Source organism: Orycteropus afer, unplaced genomic scaffold (genome assembly GCF_000298275.1).
Source record: "Orycteropus afer afer isolate SDZICR_OR568_19922 unplaced genomic scaffold, OryAfe1.0 scaffold00001, whole genome shotgun sequence".
Classification (NCBI taxonomy): Eukaryota; Metazoa; Chordata; class Mammalia; order Tubulidentata; family Orycteropodidae; genus Orycteropus; species Orycteropus afer.
The window spans coordinates 10,575,624-10,596,053 of NW_006921588.1; the positions used below are offsets into that span (position 1 = coordinate 10,575,624).

General features: G+C 35.7%; 1 protein-coding gene across 1 annotated transcript in view; it reads right to left on the reverse strand.

The window, feature by feature from the left end:
• The window catches only part of FSIP2 (fibrous sheath interacting protein 2), a 98,491-nt gene that overhangs the window by 37,376 nt on the left and 40,685 nt on the right, over positions 1 to 20,430 (reverse strand). The window contains 2 exon segments of the mRNA XM_007950721.1: positions 5,163 to 14,169; positions 17,359 to 17,395. Coding sequence (XP_007948912.1) covers positions 5,163 to 14,169; positions 17,359 to 17,395 — 9,044 coding nt within the window.

A 20,430-nucleotide genomic window follows, 5' to 3' on the forward strand; every position in this document is an offset into this window, starting at 1 on the left:
AACACATATACAGAAAAAAAAAAAAAAAAATACTTGTGAATAAATCTTATCAGGGACACAAAAGACTTATACAATGAAAACTATAAAAAATTATTTCAAGAAACGATAAAAGATCAACATAAATGGAAGAACATACCATGCTTGTAGACAGGAAGACTGAACATTGTGAAAATGAAAATGTCAGTTCAACCCAAAGCAATCTACACAGTCAATGCAATCCCAATCCAGATCCCTTCAACATTCTTTAAAGATACGGAAAAACCAATCACTAACTTTATATGGAAAGGAAAGAGACCTCGGATAAGCAAACCATTATTGAAGAAAAAGAACAAAGCAGGCGGTCTCACACTCCTGGATCTTAAAACCTACTGTATAGCCACAGTAGTCAAAACTGCCTGGTACTGGTACAACGACAGATATACAGACCAATGGGATACAACTGAGAACCCCAAAATAGATCCATTGACCTATGGTCAGCTGATCTTTGACAAAGGGTTGAAATCCATTCGATGGGGAAGAGATTGTTTAACAAATGGTGCTCGCAAAACTGGATATCCATTTGCAGAAAAATGAAACAAGATCTGTACCTCATACCATACAAAAAAACTAACTCCAGATGGATCAAAGACTTAAATGTGAAACCTAAAACCATAAAGTTCCTCAAGGAAAAACTAGGGGCAAATTCAGAGGCCCTAATATATGGCATAAATAGACTATCAAGCAAAATCCAAAATGCACAACCAGCAGAAGATCAACTAGATGAATGGGACCTTCTAAAAATTAAAAGTTTTATGTGCTTCCAAAGCCTTCTTCAAAAGAGTCATAAGAGAACCTACAAATTGGGAAAAAAATATTTGGCAATGACATATCTGACAAGGAACTTATCTCTAGAATTTATAGACACCTCCAATATCTCAACAGCAAAAAAACAAATAATCCAATTAAAAAATGGGCAGAAGACATGAATAGACATTTCACCAAAGGGGATATTCAGGCGGCCAACAAACATATGTAGAGATGCTCATGATCATTAGCCATTAGAGAGATGCAAATCCAAACAACAATGAGATCCCATCTTGTCCCAGCACGAGTAGCATAGTTTAACAAGACAGAAAATAACAAATGCTGGTGAGGATGCAGAGAAACTGGGACTCTTAAATACTTTCGGTGGGACTGTAAAATGATACAACCATTATGGAAAGCAGTATGGTGATTCTTTTAAAACTTGGAATTAGAAATACCCTTTGATCCAGCCATTCAATTACTAGGTATATATCCTAGAGAAGTGAGAGCCAGGACAAAAATGGATATATGCACACCTATGTTCATTGCAGCATTTCAGTATTTATAATAGCAAAAAGATGGAAACAACTAGGTGCCCATCAACAAAAGAATGGAACCAAACTATGGTATATAAGCACAGTGGAATACTATGCAACCCTAAAGAATAATGTAGAATCTGCAGAACACCACATAATGTGGATGAACTTGGAGTACATTATGCTGAGTGAAATAAGTCAATCACAGAAGGACAAATATAGTGTTAGTCCCTTATTGTAAAATGTTAGGGAAAAGTTGATATATGGAAGGAAATTTTCTTTGTTGGTTACCAAGGGTGGGAAGGGAGGGTAGGTAACACTGTTAGATAGGTAGAGACAAATATTGATTTGGGTGAAGAGAAGGGCAATGTACCAAATGTGAGTGATAAACACAGTCGCCTTGAGGAAGAGGAAGACATAGAGGGATGCATGGGAGGTACAGACAACAAAGATGAACCCTTTTGCACATACAGTACTGCATTGTCAGTGAAGGCAAACATGGCTACAGGGGTGGATAGATGAATGGACAAGCTGAAATATTAGGTATGTCTATGCAGGGGGAAGTGTGCCCAAGACCATGTATAGGGTTGGCAGATAATGTTTCTACAAAGTGTATTTGTATATTCTGTAAGAATTCCCAGGTATATGGTAGAGCTGACAATGGGCAAGGTTGTGGTCACTTCTTGGACACAGCCAGCCACCCAGAGGGAGCAAGTAGTTGGACCTGTGGGCTTGGCACCATAGTTGCAGGGGATATCAAGCTCAATGGGCATAACATACCACACAAAACATTGTTCCACACCCTACTTTGGCAAGTAGCAACTGGGATCTTAAAAGCTTGCAAGAGGCCATCTGGATGCAATAATGGGTCTCTCCTTGTCCAGAGCAAAGAATGAAGAAAACCAAAGATTCATGGAAACAATTAGTCCAAGTGACTGGTACATCATGCAGTCCTCAGCCTATATAACTATAAGACCAGAAGAACTAGATGGTGCCCAGCTACCACTGTCAACCTTTTGGAGGGGGCATCCTGGATAGAGTGGGAGAACAATGTGGAAAAACACTCAAAATAATTTTAAAAAAAGGACCAGTTTTGCTGGTCTGATAGAGCCCGGTGGAACAACTGAGAATATGGCCCCTAGCTGCCCTTCAGGTCTGGAATTGAACCCACTCCTGTGGCTTCCAGGAGCTCTGGTAGCATAGTGGCTAAGGCACTTGACTGCTAACCAGAAGGCTGGTGGTTCAAACCCACCAGCCACTGCTTGGAAGGAAGATGAGGCAATCTACTTCTGTAGTGATACTGCCTCAGAAACCCAAGGAGGGGTCGCTATGAGTTGGGTCCGATTTGACAGCACATAACAACAACCTGTGGCTTCCAGCCAAACAAAAGACAGGCATATGAGCTGAGCATTTACATTAGGTAGATACACTCCTTGGACAGATCAATCATTGGAGAACAGCAAGGCTGTGTAAGCACAGGGAGACAGTGTGGGGGGCAGGAGTGCATGGGAGGGAAGGACACAGGGAGAAGACAACCATGGGGAGGAAGCGGGAGGGGAGCTGTTGCATTGTGGGAAATTGTAGTAATGTCATGAGACAAAGTGTATGTGAGCTGCTGTGTGGAAAGTGAATTTGCTCTGTAAACTTTCACCCATACCACAATAAAAATAAAATTTAAAAAAATGTGGCAACTACAGAAATATTAGGGATAAACTACAATATCTATAGTACTTTAAGATTCATATAATAGCTTGTTACAAAGAGGGCCAGCATAGCCCAGCTAGGCACAGAATTCTTTCTTTGTTCTGTGGAATGGAGTATTTCATGAACATCATGTACATACTTGGCATGGCTACTTTCTGGGGAGTTGCAGCCAGAGCAACATACTCTTTTTTCTCAGAATTTCCTTAGCAATTAATCATATATTATAACTCTGAATCAGATAAGGTTTTTGACCATCTTTAAACAGTGTTTTCTCTGATTTATGGTCTTAAATGAAATCTTGCTATAGAGGAAAGAAGCCAGACCATCCTTCGTGTTCTACCAGAGCCCACAACACTATCCATAATAGATACCTAGTTTCCTCCCCAGTCCTTCCACCTTCACCTCCATTTGTACATTTAGTAACATTTTAGAGAAGGGACCTAAGGATAAATTAAGCACTGACTAAAAAATCAATTTAGAAACTAATGAAAAGGATTACATTTAGACTTAAGTGTTTTCATACTTCTGAAGTAATGACATTTTCTTTAAATGCTGTGTAAATTTAGGCAACTGGTATATTATTAATATATTATTTTAATAAAATGATTTTTATCAGGATGTGGAATCAGGCAAGACTTTGTGGAGGTGGGAGGCTTTCAGCTGAACTTTGAAGGCTACGCAACACTTGGCCATACATAGATGAAGGAGCGAGGGAAGGTATATTCCAAGTGGAAAAAGAAGAGTGAAGGTATGGAAAGTTCCTGGATATTTCTGAGAATAGAGAGTAGATTTGATAAAAAGTCCATTACCAATGGGATGGAACAATGGATCATATTTTGTTGCTTTATTTTGTTTTTACTTATTAAATACTCTAGGAGCCCTGGTAGCATAGTGCCTAAGGCACTTGACTGCTAACCAGAAGGCTAGCGGTTCAAACCGACTAGCCACTTCTCGGAAGGAAGATTGGGCAATCTACTTCTGTAGTGACGGTGTCTCGGAAACCCAAGGAGGGGTTGCTATGAGTCGGGTCTGACTCAATGGCAAATAACAATAACAAGGGCAATTTAGCTATGCCTGGATGAATTCTACTTATAAGCCTGCAGTCACAGAGGCACAAATGTCCACATTCAGACAATACCAGTGCTAGGTCTGCTAATAGATATTCTCCTACTTAAATGTTAGTCAGTGATGTATCTGGACTGATAATGTTGCAACTAATTATATATAATTATCAATTACTGAAAAACAAACAAAATGACAAAGTAAAACTATTGATCTAGTTTAAGGCTACTATAATATTAATAGGTTGATTTACGAAACTGTCAATAACCAATAATTTTTAACATACATAAATTATTATGTATAGTTCAACATAATATATACAGATAAGCATTCCTAGAAAGGCAAGGCAAACGTTATCCTTACAAGGCTAAACTCTAAAAACCAAACTCACTGCCATCAAGTTGGATCCGACTCATAGCGACCCCTCCTTGGGTTTCTGAGGCGGAGTCACTACAGAAGTAGATTGCCCAGTCTTCCTTCTGAGGAGTGTGGCTGGTGGTTTATAATATTATACTTCAAGGGAATTAAGTCCAAATAATGGAATGCAAACAAGATAAAATGTTTAATATTACTGTTCTTATAAAGTGTGAATAATAATGGCAGACTTCAATTTTACACCTTGAAAAGAAGTTGAATTACTAACTGGCAATGAATTAACTATACATCCATATGAATAAAAGGAATTTTTTTTAAATAAAAAACCAAAATTAAACAAAATAATAATAATAATAAAAACCTCTTTGGAATTCATACCCCATGTCTAACCAAATCCATTTTCTCTCATCTGTAGGTATGAAAAACTAACCAACATTCTTTCAAGTTCAAACCGATGCAAATGTTTAACTTTTTGTTTGTTTTGATTGTTTAAGCATCCTGATAGATTAAAAAGCAATTAACTAGTCACTCTACTTCTAAGGCTATTTTCAGAAAAACAGTGACTACAGTTTCTCAGGCAGGAAGTCAATCTTTTACTCTTTGACTTTTAATGTTTTAATTAATCTTTTAATCTTTGAGTATTTTTCCTAAATTTTTTTTTTTTTTTTTTTTTTTTTTAAATAGTCTATATCTCTTGCTTACCTCTAGTTTCAAAGTTCTTGAAATATGTGACCACAGACCTGGTGACATGTCTTGCTACAAAATGAATTTCGTTTGGACCCAGCTCATGATCAGCAAAAGCAATGACTTCAACTTCTTCCAGAGTCTCCATTTTCTTTATCTTTGGGGATCTGTTTTTCCATTTTTGCAATAAAGGAGAATCTCCTCCGCTGGCTTCAGGGTTTTTATCTTCTTCTTCCGCAATACAGCTGATTTTTTTATCCCACGTTCTAAGCAAACTTTTTTCCTCATTCTTTTCTTCCTTAGATATTATAGACAAAGGGCTTTGCTGTGATATGAAAAATGGTTTCATGGCTTCCATGCTTTCATTAGTGTATGGCTGACTTGGAAAACCATAGCTTGACAAGACAGTATTCACAATATTTTCTGCGGCTAAACATATTTTGAGCGGAGAAACGGTGGTTGGAATTTCGGTTGGCTCAACAACTGGATCTAGGGTTTCATAATGAAACACTCTTGGATTTTCACCTTTTCCCATTTCTATGAAAGACGTGGCTTGCTTTGAGGCTGTTTCTGTAGAGTCATTTGCTTTGTTAAATAGCTTTTGTAAAACACTGCCTTCAGGGAAAGGGTTATTTTCTTTTATGTCTTGATCAAAATGGCCATAGTTAGGTTTCCTTGGGCCTTGTACTTTGTTCCTAGAGGATGATGGTATAGCTTCTGAATCAGGCCTTGCCATTAGCTCTGAGCTTTTAATTGTGTCTCCTACATATCTGACATACGAGGGTAGATTTGATGAAGCTCTACACTGCTTTTTTGTGTCTTCCTCTGAATAAAATACCCAGCCAGGTATACTGACTTGTGTATGGTTATTCCTGAAACTAGTTTCCTGTAGTTTTGATGTGGGCATTTTCATATTACTTGATAATTCAACCTGGTTAACAATGTAGACATTTTCAACTCCCTGCAACAAACTTTCCTTTGGAAGGTTTTCCATCAAAGACTCACTGAAATGAGTACACTGGTTTATCAGTGTCCCAATGATTTCACTCGCTACAATGTTCTCTTTTGATACATCAGCTAAAGTTGGTTCCACTTGGCTTATTTCTTTGTCCAGTTTGTTCTTAATTATGCCAAGCATGTCACAGACAATATTAGAAGCATATGTAAGTAATTGTGAGTGGAATGAATGAACCTGTAGAAAGGTATTCTCTATATGTTCTTTTGATATAAAAGTATTTGACTTGGATTCATCAGAAAACTTTTTCAGTGGTTGTAATTTTGGCAATATCTTTTTGCTTAATAGTTCCTGTTGGACAGGAAAAAAGTTTTCTATAGGCATTTTCACTATTTCAGAAAATTCATATTTAGAGATATGTTTAAACTGCAAGTCCACAAATGACTCTAACATGTTCAAAACCCTTTCAACAATCTGTCGAACAATTCTGTTGCTAGAGCCCAAAAAATTTTGGTCTTTTGACCTGGTGCTATACATTGTTACATTGCTAGGGATATGGCTTGTTGCAGAATTATATGTAGCCTTAGCACTAATGTGTTCTTTCCTGCTTGCTGGAGTTTCTTTACTGTCTAGGGTGGACATCTGGGTCAAGAAGCACACCTGTAATTTTTCAAATAGCATTTCAACAATTTCCCTTCCAAACATATTAATTTGTGCTTTGGGATTCTCAGCTCTAGTAGAAGCTCCTTTAGAATGACTATAGAACCTGCTTTCACAAGCCTCAAGAAGTGGCAAATTTAAAAATGAGAGAGAATATTCTAATTCTTTTGCCTGTACTGAAACTTCAGTTAAAACATTCTCAGCTACCATCAATAGCTTATATTTTTCATTGTCTGTGTCATTTGGTTCTGTTTGCCATTTGTCAAACATTTTTTTAAATATACCTTCTTTAGGAAAAATCTGTTCTAGTTGTGAAGAAACATTCTCTAAGAAAAAACATGCTTCGGGTTTGGCAAAGCACCCTGCATCTGTATTTCCTCGTGAACATTTGAGACCATCCAGATGTGAGTATTTGATTGGATAAGTCAACGTGTCTTTATCTGTAGCATATAATCCTTGCAAAACTTTATTAACTATTTCACTTGCTACCATGATTTGATCAGATGGTAAAACTTCTGTATTTATTATTACTTGATTTTGCTTCACCTCTTCAACTACTTCCATAATTGTTTCCAGGACATTGCTTATTATGTCTTTGGAATACATTTTTAGTTCTGAAGTAGGTAATTTTACTTCCAATATGTTTTTGGCATCTCCTCTTGAAAGGATGTGTGGCAGCCCAATGGTAGTCTTGGGTCGGCTACATCTTGGAGTCTTCTCACCAGGACATACTTTTGTCTTATTTTTGGCCTTAACACCACTAGGTCCTAGGTGTGGTTTTGTTCTCAATTTAGGTGATGAGGTAATTTTTGATCTTGCTTTTAAATTCGCTTTGAGACCTGATTTAAGACTGCCCTTAGGACTGACTTTATAACTGTGTAATTTCTGAGATTGCATGTCTTCAGAACAAGCTTCAGGAGATGAGCTATCTTCTAGATGCAGTGAGGCAAAATGTTTGATCTTATTGACAACCACTTGGACTAAATCTTTCCCCACTTGCAGTGGAGGATATTGCAAAATGATATTTTCCATGAAAGAGATATTTTGATTACTTGTTGAAGGATGCCCCTGTGGTATAACAGATCTAGGGGGAGCATTTCCTTTTCCTGCTTGTGTAGTTCTGAAGCATGGCGGTTTCACTGGCAATGCGTCACTGTCAGATGCTTCTGCTTCTCTCTTTTCAGTACTTTCACACAAGCATTCCACAACTACACAGTACATTTTCTCCAAAACAGTTTCAACTATATCAGTTGCTTCAGTGTTAATACATGCTTGAGAAAAGTTTTTCTGTGCTACATGTGATGTTTTAATTTTAGAATTAGATATGAAGTTGAGGGTTTCATTAAATGGAGACAAATGATCTATGCTTCTTTGATATACCTTATTTAATATTTCTTCGATGGAACTGATCAATGCAGTTTTTTCTTTCTGTCTTGATTCTTCATTTCTCATAAATATTTCTTCCAAAACCATTCTCTGGTTTTCCTTCTCTGAGGTTATTTGGTTTTCTCCCAATGGATAGTTTGAAAATTGGGATAGTTCAGTGTTGTCTGTCTTCCTTTCTTGTTGCAACAAGATTTCATTTGATATAGTTAGTTGCGAAAATGAATTTGTTTTCTGTTTTAAGTAAAAACTAATTTCCTTTGCAGATCTTTTATCATATAAAATCTTTAAGGTACTGTTGACAATTTCACTCACAATATTTTCCTGTAATGAAATATTGTTTGAATATGGATACATCCTTTGGATTTCTAGGTCTAAGTCACTTTTAATAAGCTTCAAAATGGTACTGGCAATAATGTCAGCATATTCCTTAAGACTAGATTTTGATAGATGAGTTGTGGATCCATGTTTTCCTTTGTCACTGGCAAAAGTGGAGTCTATCAACTCTTTACTGAAAGTGGTTCCACCTGATTCATCCTGGCTTGATACATAAAAGACTCTGTTATCTTCTTTACAATTTTTCAATTCTGTGTTAACAAACGACTTTTCTTTAAGGTGGAAAGCAAGAGTAATTAATGAGTCTATTCTTTCTGTGGCAAAGGATTCCAACCTATTGAAAATAGTTTTAGTAATGAAGTTAGCATTTTCCTCATAGGCGTCAGGAGGAGATTTCGTGCTATCTTCTTTCTCTACAACAGTTGTCTGATTAACGGTAGCATAAGATGATTTCAGACTTCCTGAAAATGGAAAACCTCCTGTTTTTCTTTCACTTGTAAAGTCCACAAGAATATGTTGTTGACACTCTGCTTTTGGAGGCATATCACAAAAGGTCGGGGGCAATCTTGCAGAAGTAGAATTATTTGTATTTATGCCTAGCATAACAGCAGAATTGAGATTATGAAGGACAATATTCACTATATCATGAGATATCTTAACAGCATCTGATTTAGGAACTGAAAGTTTTGGAATAACTCTATTTTCACTCTCAATGAACACTTCAGAATTTGCTTCTGAATAGTTACCAACTAGATTACATTTCAGAGTAGATATGGCAAGTGAGAGATTATTTTGATTCAGCGTTTTTTCATAAATGTCACATAAAATACTTTCTACAGTATCTTGTATTTGGAGTTGAAGCACTTTTCGATATTCAGTCTTATTGAGCAGCTTTTCAATAATACCTTCTTGCTGACCTGAATCACTCTCTTTGTTAGAATTGGCTTTTTCACATTTGCCTTTAGAAGATACAATATCTAACACTGTGTTAACAACTTGACTTGCAATCCTTTCAGAAACAAAAATGTTATGCGTTAAAAAAGGACTTTCCATTTCTTTTTCCAACTCATGTTTGATTCCTTGTAAAATTTTTCTAGCCACTTCTGTTGCATAAATATTTAATTTAGACAAAGGTAGTTGACATATGGAGTTGGCTTTTCCTGACTTAATATGATCCACCGAACAACAGAAAAACTTATCATCAGAACATGAATCTTCTGTTGATAACACTGTGCTTAATGCACTCTTATCTTGCTGAATTGGTAACATTAACGGAACTGTAAAACTGACTTCAGGACAAACAAGAGATTTTACTTTGGAAGTAGTGAAAGTTTCTAAATTTGTTAATACTGTCTGCATAATATCTGCAACTATATTTACTTTGGCTTGTTTATCAACACTGAACCCAGACTGGAGAGTACATGAATTTCTGTCCAGTACAGTAAAAGAGGACTTTCCTCCATTTGTTTGTTCATGAAAAGAAACATTAGCTGAAAAGGTAATAGTTTTATACCTATTTTCACTTTCATTTCTCTCTAACATGGCTGCTGAATAAAGCTTATGAAATACAGTTCTGACAACATCATGAGCAACAATGGTTACATCTGCTTCTGATACTAAAGGACACATCATTTTTTCTGTGACTTGAACAGAAGTTTGAGCAACAGCTTCATCAGCATCATGTGGAGTACTACTTAAAGGAGAGTGGGGAAAAGGAAGCACTTTTAATTGAGTGACTAAAGCATTTTGAAAAATTTCATTCAAAATATTTTTGATAATGGGCACAATTGGAGATTTCTGTGGTTCTTTGAGTTCCATTTCAATTTTCTTTAAGGTTTTTTCTAGAGCACATTGAGAATCTGATTTAGGTTCTTCTACTGATGGTGTTCTTCCTCCAAGGAATTCTTTCTCTGTATGTGTAGCATCTTCTAGAAATGAATCTGATTCAGCTCCTCCAGGAAGATAATTTCCATAGGTTGGCCTGTATCGATAAGTTTCAATGCCTCTCTCTTCAGTTTCAGTTTCATTAAAAATATCTGAGGATACTGCATCTAAAATTACATTGACTATGTCTGTTATTATTTGTTTCTCAGGTGGTAGACATTTTACACTTGTCTCCAAATCTGATGAGTTCATATTTAATTCAGCTTGAATATCCTTCAAAAGAGCATGTGATAACTTCTTTGCATGTATGTACAAAGCAGACTGTAATAGTTCTTCATGTGCGTCGGTGGAAAAACTGGTACTCTCACATTTCCGGTCCATCATTATACTTTTTTTATTTCCATCATTAATAATTCCCAGAGTTTCTAAATTTCCATTGGCAAATCCTTCCAATTTATCAAAAACCATATTAAGAATATCTGAAGTCACAGCTTTCAGTTTCTTTGGATGTACTTCTCTTATGAGCCTTGTTTTGGAAAACAGAGAAGCAGTTTTTGTCCTATTATTAGGCATCTCTTTATTATCTTCCTGAATTATCCTGGACACCAAGTTGGAGATTATGCCAGCACATTTAGCTATTTCCTCAATAATTGAAGTAAATGATAAGCTGTCAATTTCCAGACACTGTGAGGCAGCTTTAAGTCCAGAATTTGCAAAGCTGCTATTTGTGTTAACACTATATAGTTTTATAAGGATATATTCCAAAATTGAATTGGAAATGAGTTCAATATTAGACTGCAAATCAGTAGTTGTTTGCTGACTCTCATCAGTCTTCTCCCTCTTTTGCTTATTATCCACTGGTAGAGAATGAGCGTGGGCTTTTATGAGCTTGCATAACATTTCATATAGGGTTTCTCCAATGCAATCTAACACTTTCAATCTAGCATTTTCTTTGAGATCCTTTCCACTAAAGACACTATGGAGAGTACATGGAGTACCTAAACATTTGTGAATTTCAGAGGGCATTGCCCCATGCACACTAGGAAGATGAGTGAAGTTAGATTTTTTATCCTGGCTACTTGGCAAACTGTTTTGTTTCTCAATATTGTCAGATCTATATGAAGTTTCAGGTCTTAGCTTATCTGCAGGCAGTAGAACATTGCTTTCATCTGCATTTTGACTTGATAATATATTGCAAATACAAGTTACTAAGGGACTTGCCATAATGTCATCACTGATATTTGTGTCAAGAGATTCTAATTTCTTATCGGTGTCAGCAAAAATTCCTTTACCTATAAAGGTTCTGGTACGGTTTATCTCCCTAGGATTTAGCTTTTTCTTGTCAAGTTCTAGTTCATTTTGTATAGCACGCAAAACAATCTTTACCACTTTAGTTGTATAAGCAGTGAGTTGAGATCGTAATGAAGGTTGCTTTGTAGGTGAAGGTTTGAAGCCCATTTGTAATTTTGGGCAAACAAATAACTTCAGTTTTTTAAAAACTGTATTAATAATTATATCATTAATGTCATCTACAGATTCAGGATCACTTTTTCCAGTTTCTAACCTGCAAGGCTTTGCAGGATCTATGTTGAGTGAAGATAAATATTTTACTTTCTTTTCACTGTCAAACCATATTTTTAATGGCTTTTTATTTGGTGCTTTTTTGGGCACGTGGGGAGTATCAGAACTGTCTAGGGAACTTTGATGGATTGATGATGAAATGGAGCCTTTGGTGGTATTGGTAATGTAGCTTGACGCCTTATGAAGTATATTTAACATAGCATCTGTTATGTCTTGAGCCACAGTACTAATTTCTGACACAGAGAACATCTGGTCCATCCATTCTTGATGTGATAATCCTTGAGGTTTTCCTGAGGCAAGGACTGAAGAGTCTTTGGCATTTTTACTATCTAAGTAACCAAGAGGAAAAAAAGGTATGTCTTTGAGCATTTCTGTTAAAATACTTTTCAGTGTTATTTCTGAAGCCTTTTGTATTTGATGTTTTTGGTCTTGGCTGAAAATCAAAATGTCTTTATTCAAGCAAGGTTTGCCCTTTATGAGATCCTTATTATTAAAAGAAGGTAGATCACTCTTCAATCCCCAATCACCAAATGCAACTTTGCATCGAGAAGCAGTCTTTGTAGGTGGTTTGGTATTTGTTTTGTATTCAAAACAAGTCTTTCCCTTTGTAAATGAATGGTCAGTCATCTCTTTTTGTAACTTTGCTCTTTCATCTTTGAAAGATGAATCAAGTACATTTTTCACCATTTTGTCTATTTCTTCATTATCATCTTCAGAATAAAGGACCATGCCAGGAACATTAACAGGTGAAAATGGTCTTCCAGACCTATGTCTATTAGATATTCTAGTGCCAGTGAGTCTATACTTTTCCTCAGTGTTAGGAAAATTTCTTGGCCTGGAGCATTTTTTCCTTGGAGCACCTGCTTTTACTGACTTCTGGTGGAGCTGAGTAAAAATATCATCAAGCACCTGAAGAAGTTCCACTGTTTCTTCAGATGCAATAAGTCTCTCATTGTTAAGTTCAGTTTGTACATAGCCTAGTATAGTGCTAATTGCCTCCTCTACAAAACCAACCAGAGAGGACTGGGAAAAAATATTTGACATTAAATTTTTTATTTCTTCTTTGACAGTTAAATTGGCCTCATCAGGTTCAGTACAAGATTTCTTCTTGTCAGCTGTTTGAGGAAAAATATATGTTGGGTCTGTCATATGTTGCTGATAGGAATGTTTAGTTTTATCTTCAAGATGAGGAAGTTCATTTTGCTTACAAGATGCAAGAATTATCAGCTTTTCTAAAATGGCATGCACCATATCCTCTGCAATATCACACATGGGTTCCAAAGTAGAAGGCTGTGAAGGCTGTGAAGGTTCTAAAGGTTTTTCATTTGATGAAGTAAAATATTCTCCACTGGTTGCTGGGTCTGGTTTAATGTGGTCTGGTTTAAAGTCTTCTTGTGAAAACATCTGATCACATTTTATCTCAACTGCATACTGTAGCTTCTCAAGCATGTTTTCCACAATCTCAGCAGCTACTGAGCAGATATCAACATCAGAGAGCAAGTCTCTTTTGTCAGCTTCACATTGGTGAACAAAAACTTCGGCCGTAACAGAAGAAAGAGAGGGAATGGCCTGGGTTAAATCAGACATAATTTCTTGAAAAATGCTTTCTAAAATCAATTCAGTTTCCCCTTTTAAATGACATTTAAAATTAACAAAAACATTCTTTAAATTCTTCAACTCGTTTATGGCTTTTGATTTTTGTTCAGAAAATAGTGGACTCTCTAAGTTATCTGTTTCAGTGGTAGCATCCTTAGAAATTTTTGTGCTTGTTTCAGATGAGGCCAGAAGGTGACTATCAGATTTACAGCTTCTGATCTTAGGATATGCATATCTCACTCGGGCTTTATTATATTTAAGTTCAGATGTTACAGACTGCCTTTTCCTGTGATATGTTTTTTCTATAAATGTTCTTTCCATACAAGCAGAAGGAAGGTTTAAAGGTATACTTGGTTGTTGTACTGATATGTCAGTTACCAACGTATAGGGCTCTGTTTGAAAAGTTTTAGTTGTTGCAGATGTGTAGCTTCCGTATGTAAACTCTTCACTGCAAGTGCTACAGAAACTTGAACTATCTGAAGAGAGGACAGAGTCATCGGACACTGGGTGTGTATTATTTTGCAATCTTTCTTCATACTTTGTGATAGCTGGATATAATATACTAGTCACTGTAGCAACAACCCAGGTCATTATATTCTGAATTATACTATTCAGTTCTTCAGAAGTTATCTAGAAAGGAGGCAAGTAAGGATGAAGAGAAAAATCATTTAACAATACATTTTGGGACAGAAGCTAATATTTAATTCTTTGTATCAAGTAATGCATAGCTGGAAAACCATTATGGTTTAAAGAACATGGGGGAAAAAGCTCTTTAAAATTACAGATTACATTCAAGTTGGTTTATTATGTACTACAGCAACCATATTTTTTGCATAAATTCTTTTTTTTTTTAACATTTATTGCTGAAGATAAATGACTTTGGAAAAATCACCAAATTCCTGTTTAAGATTATAGCAAATAAGTACTTTGAAAGAAAAATGTGATGTTGTGACCCAGCAATTTTTTTAAAGATATGCCAGATTATTTCTAATAAACTATCAAAACAGATGAAGACAAACGTGAAGTTGCCTGCAGCAGCATCTGTCTAGCTCACCTTTGAAGGTGGAAAATAAACCATCCCATTCTCTCATTTGTCTACTATTGGGATGAGTCTCTAGTCCGTATATATAGAAACGATTGCAGCTAATTTTTAAGTAACAATAGAAGCTAGTACTTAATGGGGACTAAATGATTTTGTACTCAATAAAAGGTTATTAGTGAAAATTATCTTATGAAGGCTAGGACAGATCATGAAGTGAAATAACAAATTAATTCAGATCAGAAATAAGGGTCACATTAGAACCAGGAGTGAGGAGGGCTGAGCAAAGGTATAGAAGTTGGAGTATTCCTCAGTTTTAAGCAGAAGTAGAAAGCCAGGGGACCAGGTTTCCTTAGTGGAGGTGTTGCCACAAATTAAATGGACTAAAGGCTGAAGCAGGATACATCTGCACAATTCTATATACCTCTACTTACATACTGCAAATATATTTTGGGTTGGTAAAAATTCTCTTGCCTATAATAAAAGAGGGAGCTCTGGTGGCACAGTGCCTAAGGCATCTGACTGCTAACCAGAAGGCTGGTGGTTCAAACTCACCAGGTACTCCTTGGAAGGAAGGTTGAGCAATCTACTGCCGTAGTGATACCGCCTTGGAAACCCAAGGAGGGGTCACTATGAGTCGGATCCGACTCCACGACAGTGGGCTTGGTATAATAAGATAGAAATCTGTTTTTAAATGTTATTTTCCTATAATGTTAAAGAACAGGGATGAATCTGTGAAACACATAACATGGATGAACTTAGAGGCCATTATGCTGAGTGAAATTAGTCAATCACAAAAGGGTAAATATTATATAAGACCACTATTGTGACAAATCTTATGAGACCACTACTGTAAAAAGTTTAAAAAAAGGGTTTCACAAGTAAAAGAAATATTCTTTGATGACTATCAGGGATAGACAGGGAGGGGACTGTAAATCACTATCTGGGGGGTAAACACACATTAACTTGGGTGAAGGAAAAAAAAAATAAAGATCCTGAAATTATACATACATCACAAAACATGATTCCTGCTGAGAAAGTTTGTTTAAATATTCTAGGTTTTCATTTGAACTTTTACTGTTTTCAATATTTCCCCAAATTTAACTTTAACCTTTTAAGATGTTACTAATTAATTTTGGAAATTACAAGGCTTTTGCACAAATGACTAATTCATGAAAATAACTTCACATCTTTGGCTTGTGGCAGAAACATTTTCCTTGGCTATCACAAGTGTAATTTTTGTTGTTTTTTTAAAAAATTATATATGTTTATTTAGGGAGCTCTGGTGGCATAGTGCCTAAGGTACTTGACTGCTAACCAAAAGGTTGGGGTTTAAACCCACCAGCCACTCCTCAGAAGGAAGGTTGGGCAATCTACTTCCGTAGTGATACTGCCTCGGAAACCCAAGGAGGGGTCGCTATGAGTTGGGTCTGACTCGATGGCATGTAACAACAACAATAATGTTTATTTATCCTTAAGCCATACAGGCTGGAAACACAAGTTGCAGTAAAACCTAAAAGGCTAGGATGTAGGCATCAGAGTTAACAACAGGATTCATGTAATGGGACTGTCAGCACCCAAGATATTGCCTAAATTAGCCTGAAGTTGTTGAAGTTTAAGGCCAACATTCAAAGAAAAGTTAATATTCTACCGGATGTAGGAATGCAGCATATTCTCTCTTGTTCCAGTTGAGAGGATTTGAGAGTATAAAAAGGTGATTTTTCTTTTTGCTCTAATTCTTAAATCTCCTAATAATTTTTTACCTATGGCACAGAGATTTGCTATTGGTTTGGAAAACATATTTTGGAATGATAGCATATATTGTAAATACTTTTTTACATAAACACATACTCAAACATTTCTAAGAATAAAACTTAAATAGAGATTATTGTTCTAAATCCATTCCAACATATATAAAAAAAGACTTCCAATATATGTTATTTTCCTTATTATCAGAGATTATATGCAACAGACTTACATTATTACTCTTAGGCTAGGTGTGAGGAAGAATGTCCAACCTTGATAAATGTAATAGGGACATTCCTAAAATTTTCGGTGTTGTAAAATATGATAAAAAGGAATCTTATTTTTCAATTGATTTCCACAGGAATATTAAACTGAGGAATATCCTCTTGAATCAAAGCCTTTGTATTTGCTGTGTATTCTATGAATTGAGCAGTCATCTATGGGAAAGAGTGAGTATGTATGTGTTGCTCTCCTCAATCCCTTTCTGGTTTCTGAATGGTTTGTTGAAATCCAGTATTGGGACTCATAATGTATATCCTCTTATCTTTGCCTATTGTAAGTTTAATCTTGTAGGTCATCAGATACCTTCTTAAGTGACCTTCTTAAGTGATTAGGTTCTTTCCCAAGAACACTGTTAGAGACAGAGCCAGGCTTCCTGGTTCACCTGCAGCTGAGTTCATCAGCCAGGTATTCAAAGGCATGTCACTTGACTGCTTCCCATGATCTAACAGACTTATAGTATTTGATGCTGTTTCTGTGATGGCTAGGATCTCTAACATCCTCCCCCCATGTCCAATTCTATTCCCATAGACCCCTTCCTGAAGAATCAACATTATCTTTTGATAATAACTTTGGACCCTTGTAAAACCAAGAATTAATTGAAAGAAAAACAAGAGAAAGGGCAAAGAACAAAATTGACTTAGTATAAATAGATTATTATTTGTTAATCTGATTCACAGATTTTTTTTCAATTATGACACATTACAAAACTATCATTAATATGGTGCTTTATCAGTAGATTTCATGATACATACTTTTTTGTGCAAGCAATTTTGTAGGAGGTTCTGTTGTCTGTAAAGTCAAGAAAGGTTGATCATTTAGTTATTACTTAGGATCAAGGATTTATGTAAGTTTTTCTAAAAGTCCTAATCATTGAATCAGTTTCTCTGCTTAATATATGGTAGTTTTTCTACAGAACTGAAAAGAAAGGATAAACTTTATTTTTGTCTAATTACCCTATTTCACCTCCTCCTTAAATAATGGCCCCTACATACAGAAACATGTTCTTTTACTCAGAGGAATAAAATTACACCTGCTACATAAAGTGTATCTAGTTGGTAGTTTTATTTCTGTCCTACCTTAGCCATGCCTGCTTTGTTGTTCTCTTGGAGGGAGTGGGTAGGCTAGCCCCTTCTGTCTGCTAGAAGGCATGATGGGGTAGCATGATATCTCACCAAAATTTCTGATAATCATTTACTTAGCCCTTCAAATCTCCTAGCCCAACCACCCCCAATATCCTACAGCGGGAAGGGAATATGTGAATGATTATTCAATAATTAATAAAATCATGCATATCTAACTATTCAATAACATCATTTAATATTAATTTAGATTTTGTCTTATTCTGTATATGACAATATTTTATTACATGTTCTAAGTGGGAATATTTATTATCACACACTGAACAAAATTAAAAATATAGTTTTTTGAATTATAACAAATAAAACAATCATGAAAATGACAGTATTTAAAAAAAACAGTCGATTACACAAGGCTTAAGATTGTAGTTCTGAATTATTTTAATACATTTTTGAAAACATGGACCCTTTGCTTAATTGTCTAATCCCCCAACAAACACACAGAGCTCATCAGCAAAGACTTGGAAGCTTATTAACCAGTTGCCATTGAGTTAAATCCTATTCGTGGTGACTCTGTATGTGTCAAAGTGAAACTGCCCCTACAGGGTTTTCAACATAGATTTTTTTTTTAACATAGATTGGAAAGTCTTTCTTCTGAGGTACCTATGGATGGACTTGAACTCCCAACTTCTCATTAGCAGCCAACCACATTAACTGTTCATTCCACCCTGTGAGGAAGATGTATCAGAGTTCCAGATACTTAGGCATATCTGTCCAATCATTAGCTGATCATTAAATCAACTAAGCAGAGATCCCAGTGGCTTCAATAAAAGGATGCAGACTCAAAGAAGTACTTCATAAAAATGAGTAAACAAATGAATAACAGCATCAAAAACAAAGCATGTGATTTCCAAACCATGTGAGAGTCTAATTTCCTAAGTTGTCACATTGTACTATTTAAACTGTTCAATTTGTCAACCAAAACCAAAGAAAGCAAAGAAGGAAGAAAGTATGGCCCATACAAAGAGAAAAATAATTCAATATAAACTGTGAGGAAGACTAGATATTGACCTTACTAGACAAACACTTTAAGTGAACAGTCTTACACATCATTTACATTTGCTTTAAATTTACATTCAAAGTAAACTCTCCAACTGTGTGATGCAATTAAAAATCAATAACAGAAAGATATAATAATAGATAATAGGTAGAAATAATCAATTGGTCAATAACAAGGGAAATAAGAAAATAACTTTAAATGAATGAAAGCAAAAATACAATATACTAAACCTTGTGAGATGAAGTGACAAGTGCCCACTCAAGGAAATTTTTAGCTGTAAATTCTTACATTTTATAAAAAGAGGAAAACCTCAAGTCACTACCTAGCCTTCAGCTACAAATGGAAGAGAAAACTAAACCTAAAGTAAGAAAAGGAAATAAATAAATATTAGGGTAGAAATTAATGAAATAGGACACAATAGAGAAAAATAAATTAAACCAAAAGCTAGTTCTTTGAAAAATAAATCAGCAAAAATTAACAAAATTCTTCATGAACTCTTCCAAAAAATAGAAGAGGAAGGTACATTTACAACATTTACAAACTTATCCTTTGAGTCTAGTATTATTCTAATACAAAAACCAGAAGAAATACAAGAAAAGGCATGTAGAAACTACCGTTCAACATCTCTTATGAATATAAATGAAAAAACCCCCAAATTTCCTGATTTTAAATCTTACTACAAAGTTATAGTAATCAAGACTATACATGGTACTGGCTAGCGTAAGGACAGACATATAAATCAGTGAAACAGAGTTGAGAGCCCCAAAATAAACCCATATTTTTTGGGACAACAAGTTATTGACAAGGGTGCCAAGACAAATCACTGGGGCAAGAGTAATCTTTTTAATAAGTAGCAGTTGAAAAGTGCATCCAAAACAGAGTTTCAACTGCTATTTATTAAAAAGACTGTTCTTTCCCCATTGAATTGTCTTGGCACCCTTGTGCCAAATACACAAATGGCCAGTAAGTACATGAATATATGCTCAATATCATTAGTCATTAGCAAACTACAAAGGAAAATGATATTGAGATACCACTGAACACCTACTAGGACAGCTATAATAAAAGAGACAATAGCAAGTGTTGGCAAGGATGTGGAGAAACAGGAGTGCACAATATATTTCTGATGGGAATGTAAAATGATGCACAGTTGCTCTGGAAAACTGTTTGACAATTCCTTACAAAGTTAAACATAGAGTTACCATATGACTCAGCAATTCCACTCTTGGTGTATACACCCAAGAGAATTAAAAATATATGGTCACACAAACACTTATGCATAACAGCATTAGACATGACGTACTAATACATGCCACTACATAGATGAAATTGGGAAATATATTAAGTGAAAGAAACGAGCCAAAAAAGTCCACATATTGTATAATTCCATCTACATGAAAAGTCCACAATAGGAAAATCTAGAGAGACAGAAAATAGGTTAGTGGTTGTTCTGGTTACCTAGTGCAGCTCTGACAAGAATATACCACAAATGGGATGGCTTAAACAAACATTTTATTTTTACAATTTGGAGGCTTTCAGTCCAAGTTCAAAGTGCCAAGCACTAGGGGCTGGGTGAAAGCCCCTCAGCCTTGGGGTCCAGCTCTGCCTCCTGTTCCCAGCCCACTGGAGCTAGAGGTGCTTCTTCACTCAGACAGCTGCTGGCTGCTGAGGCTGAGAAGCCCCAAGGT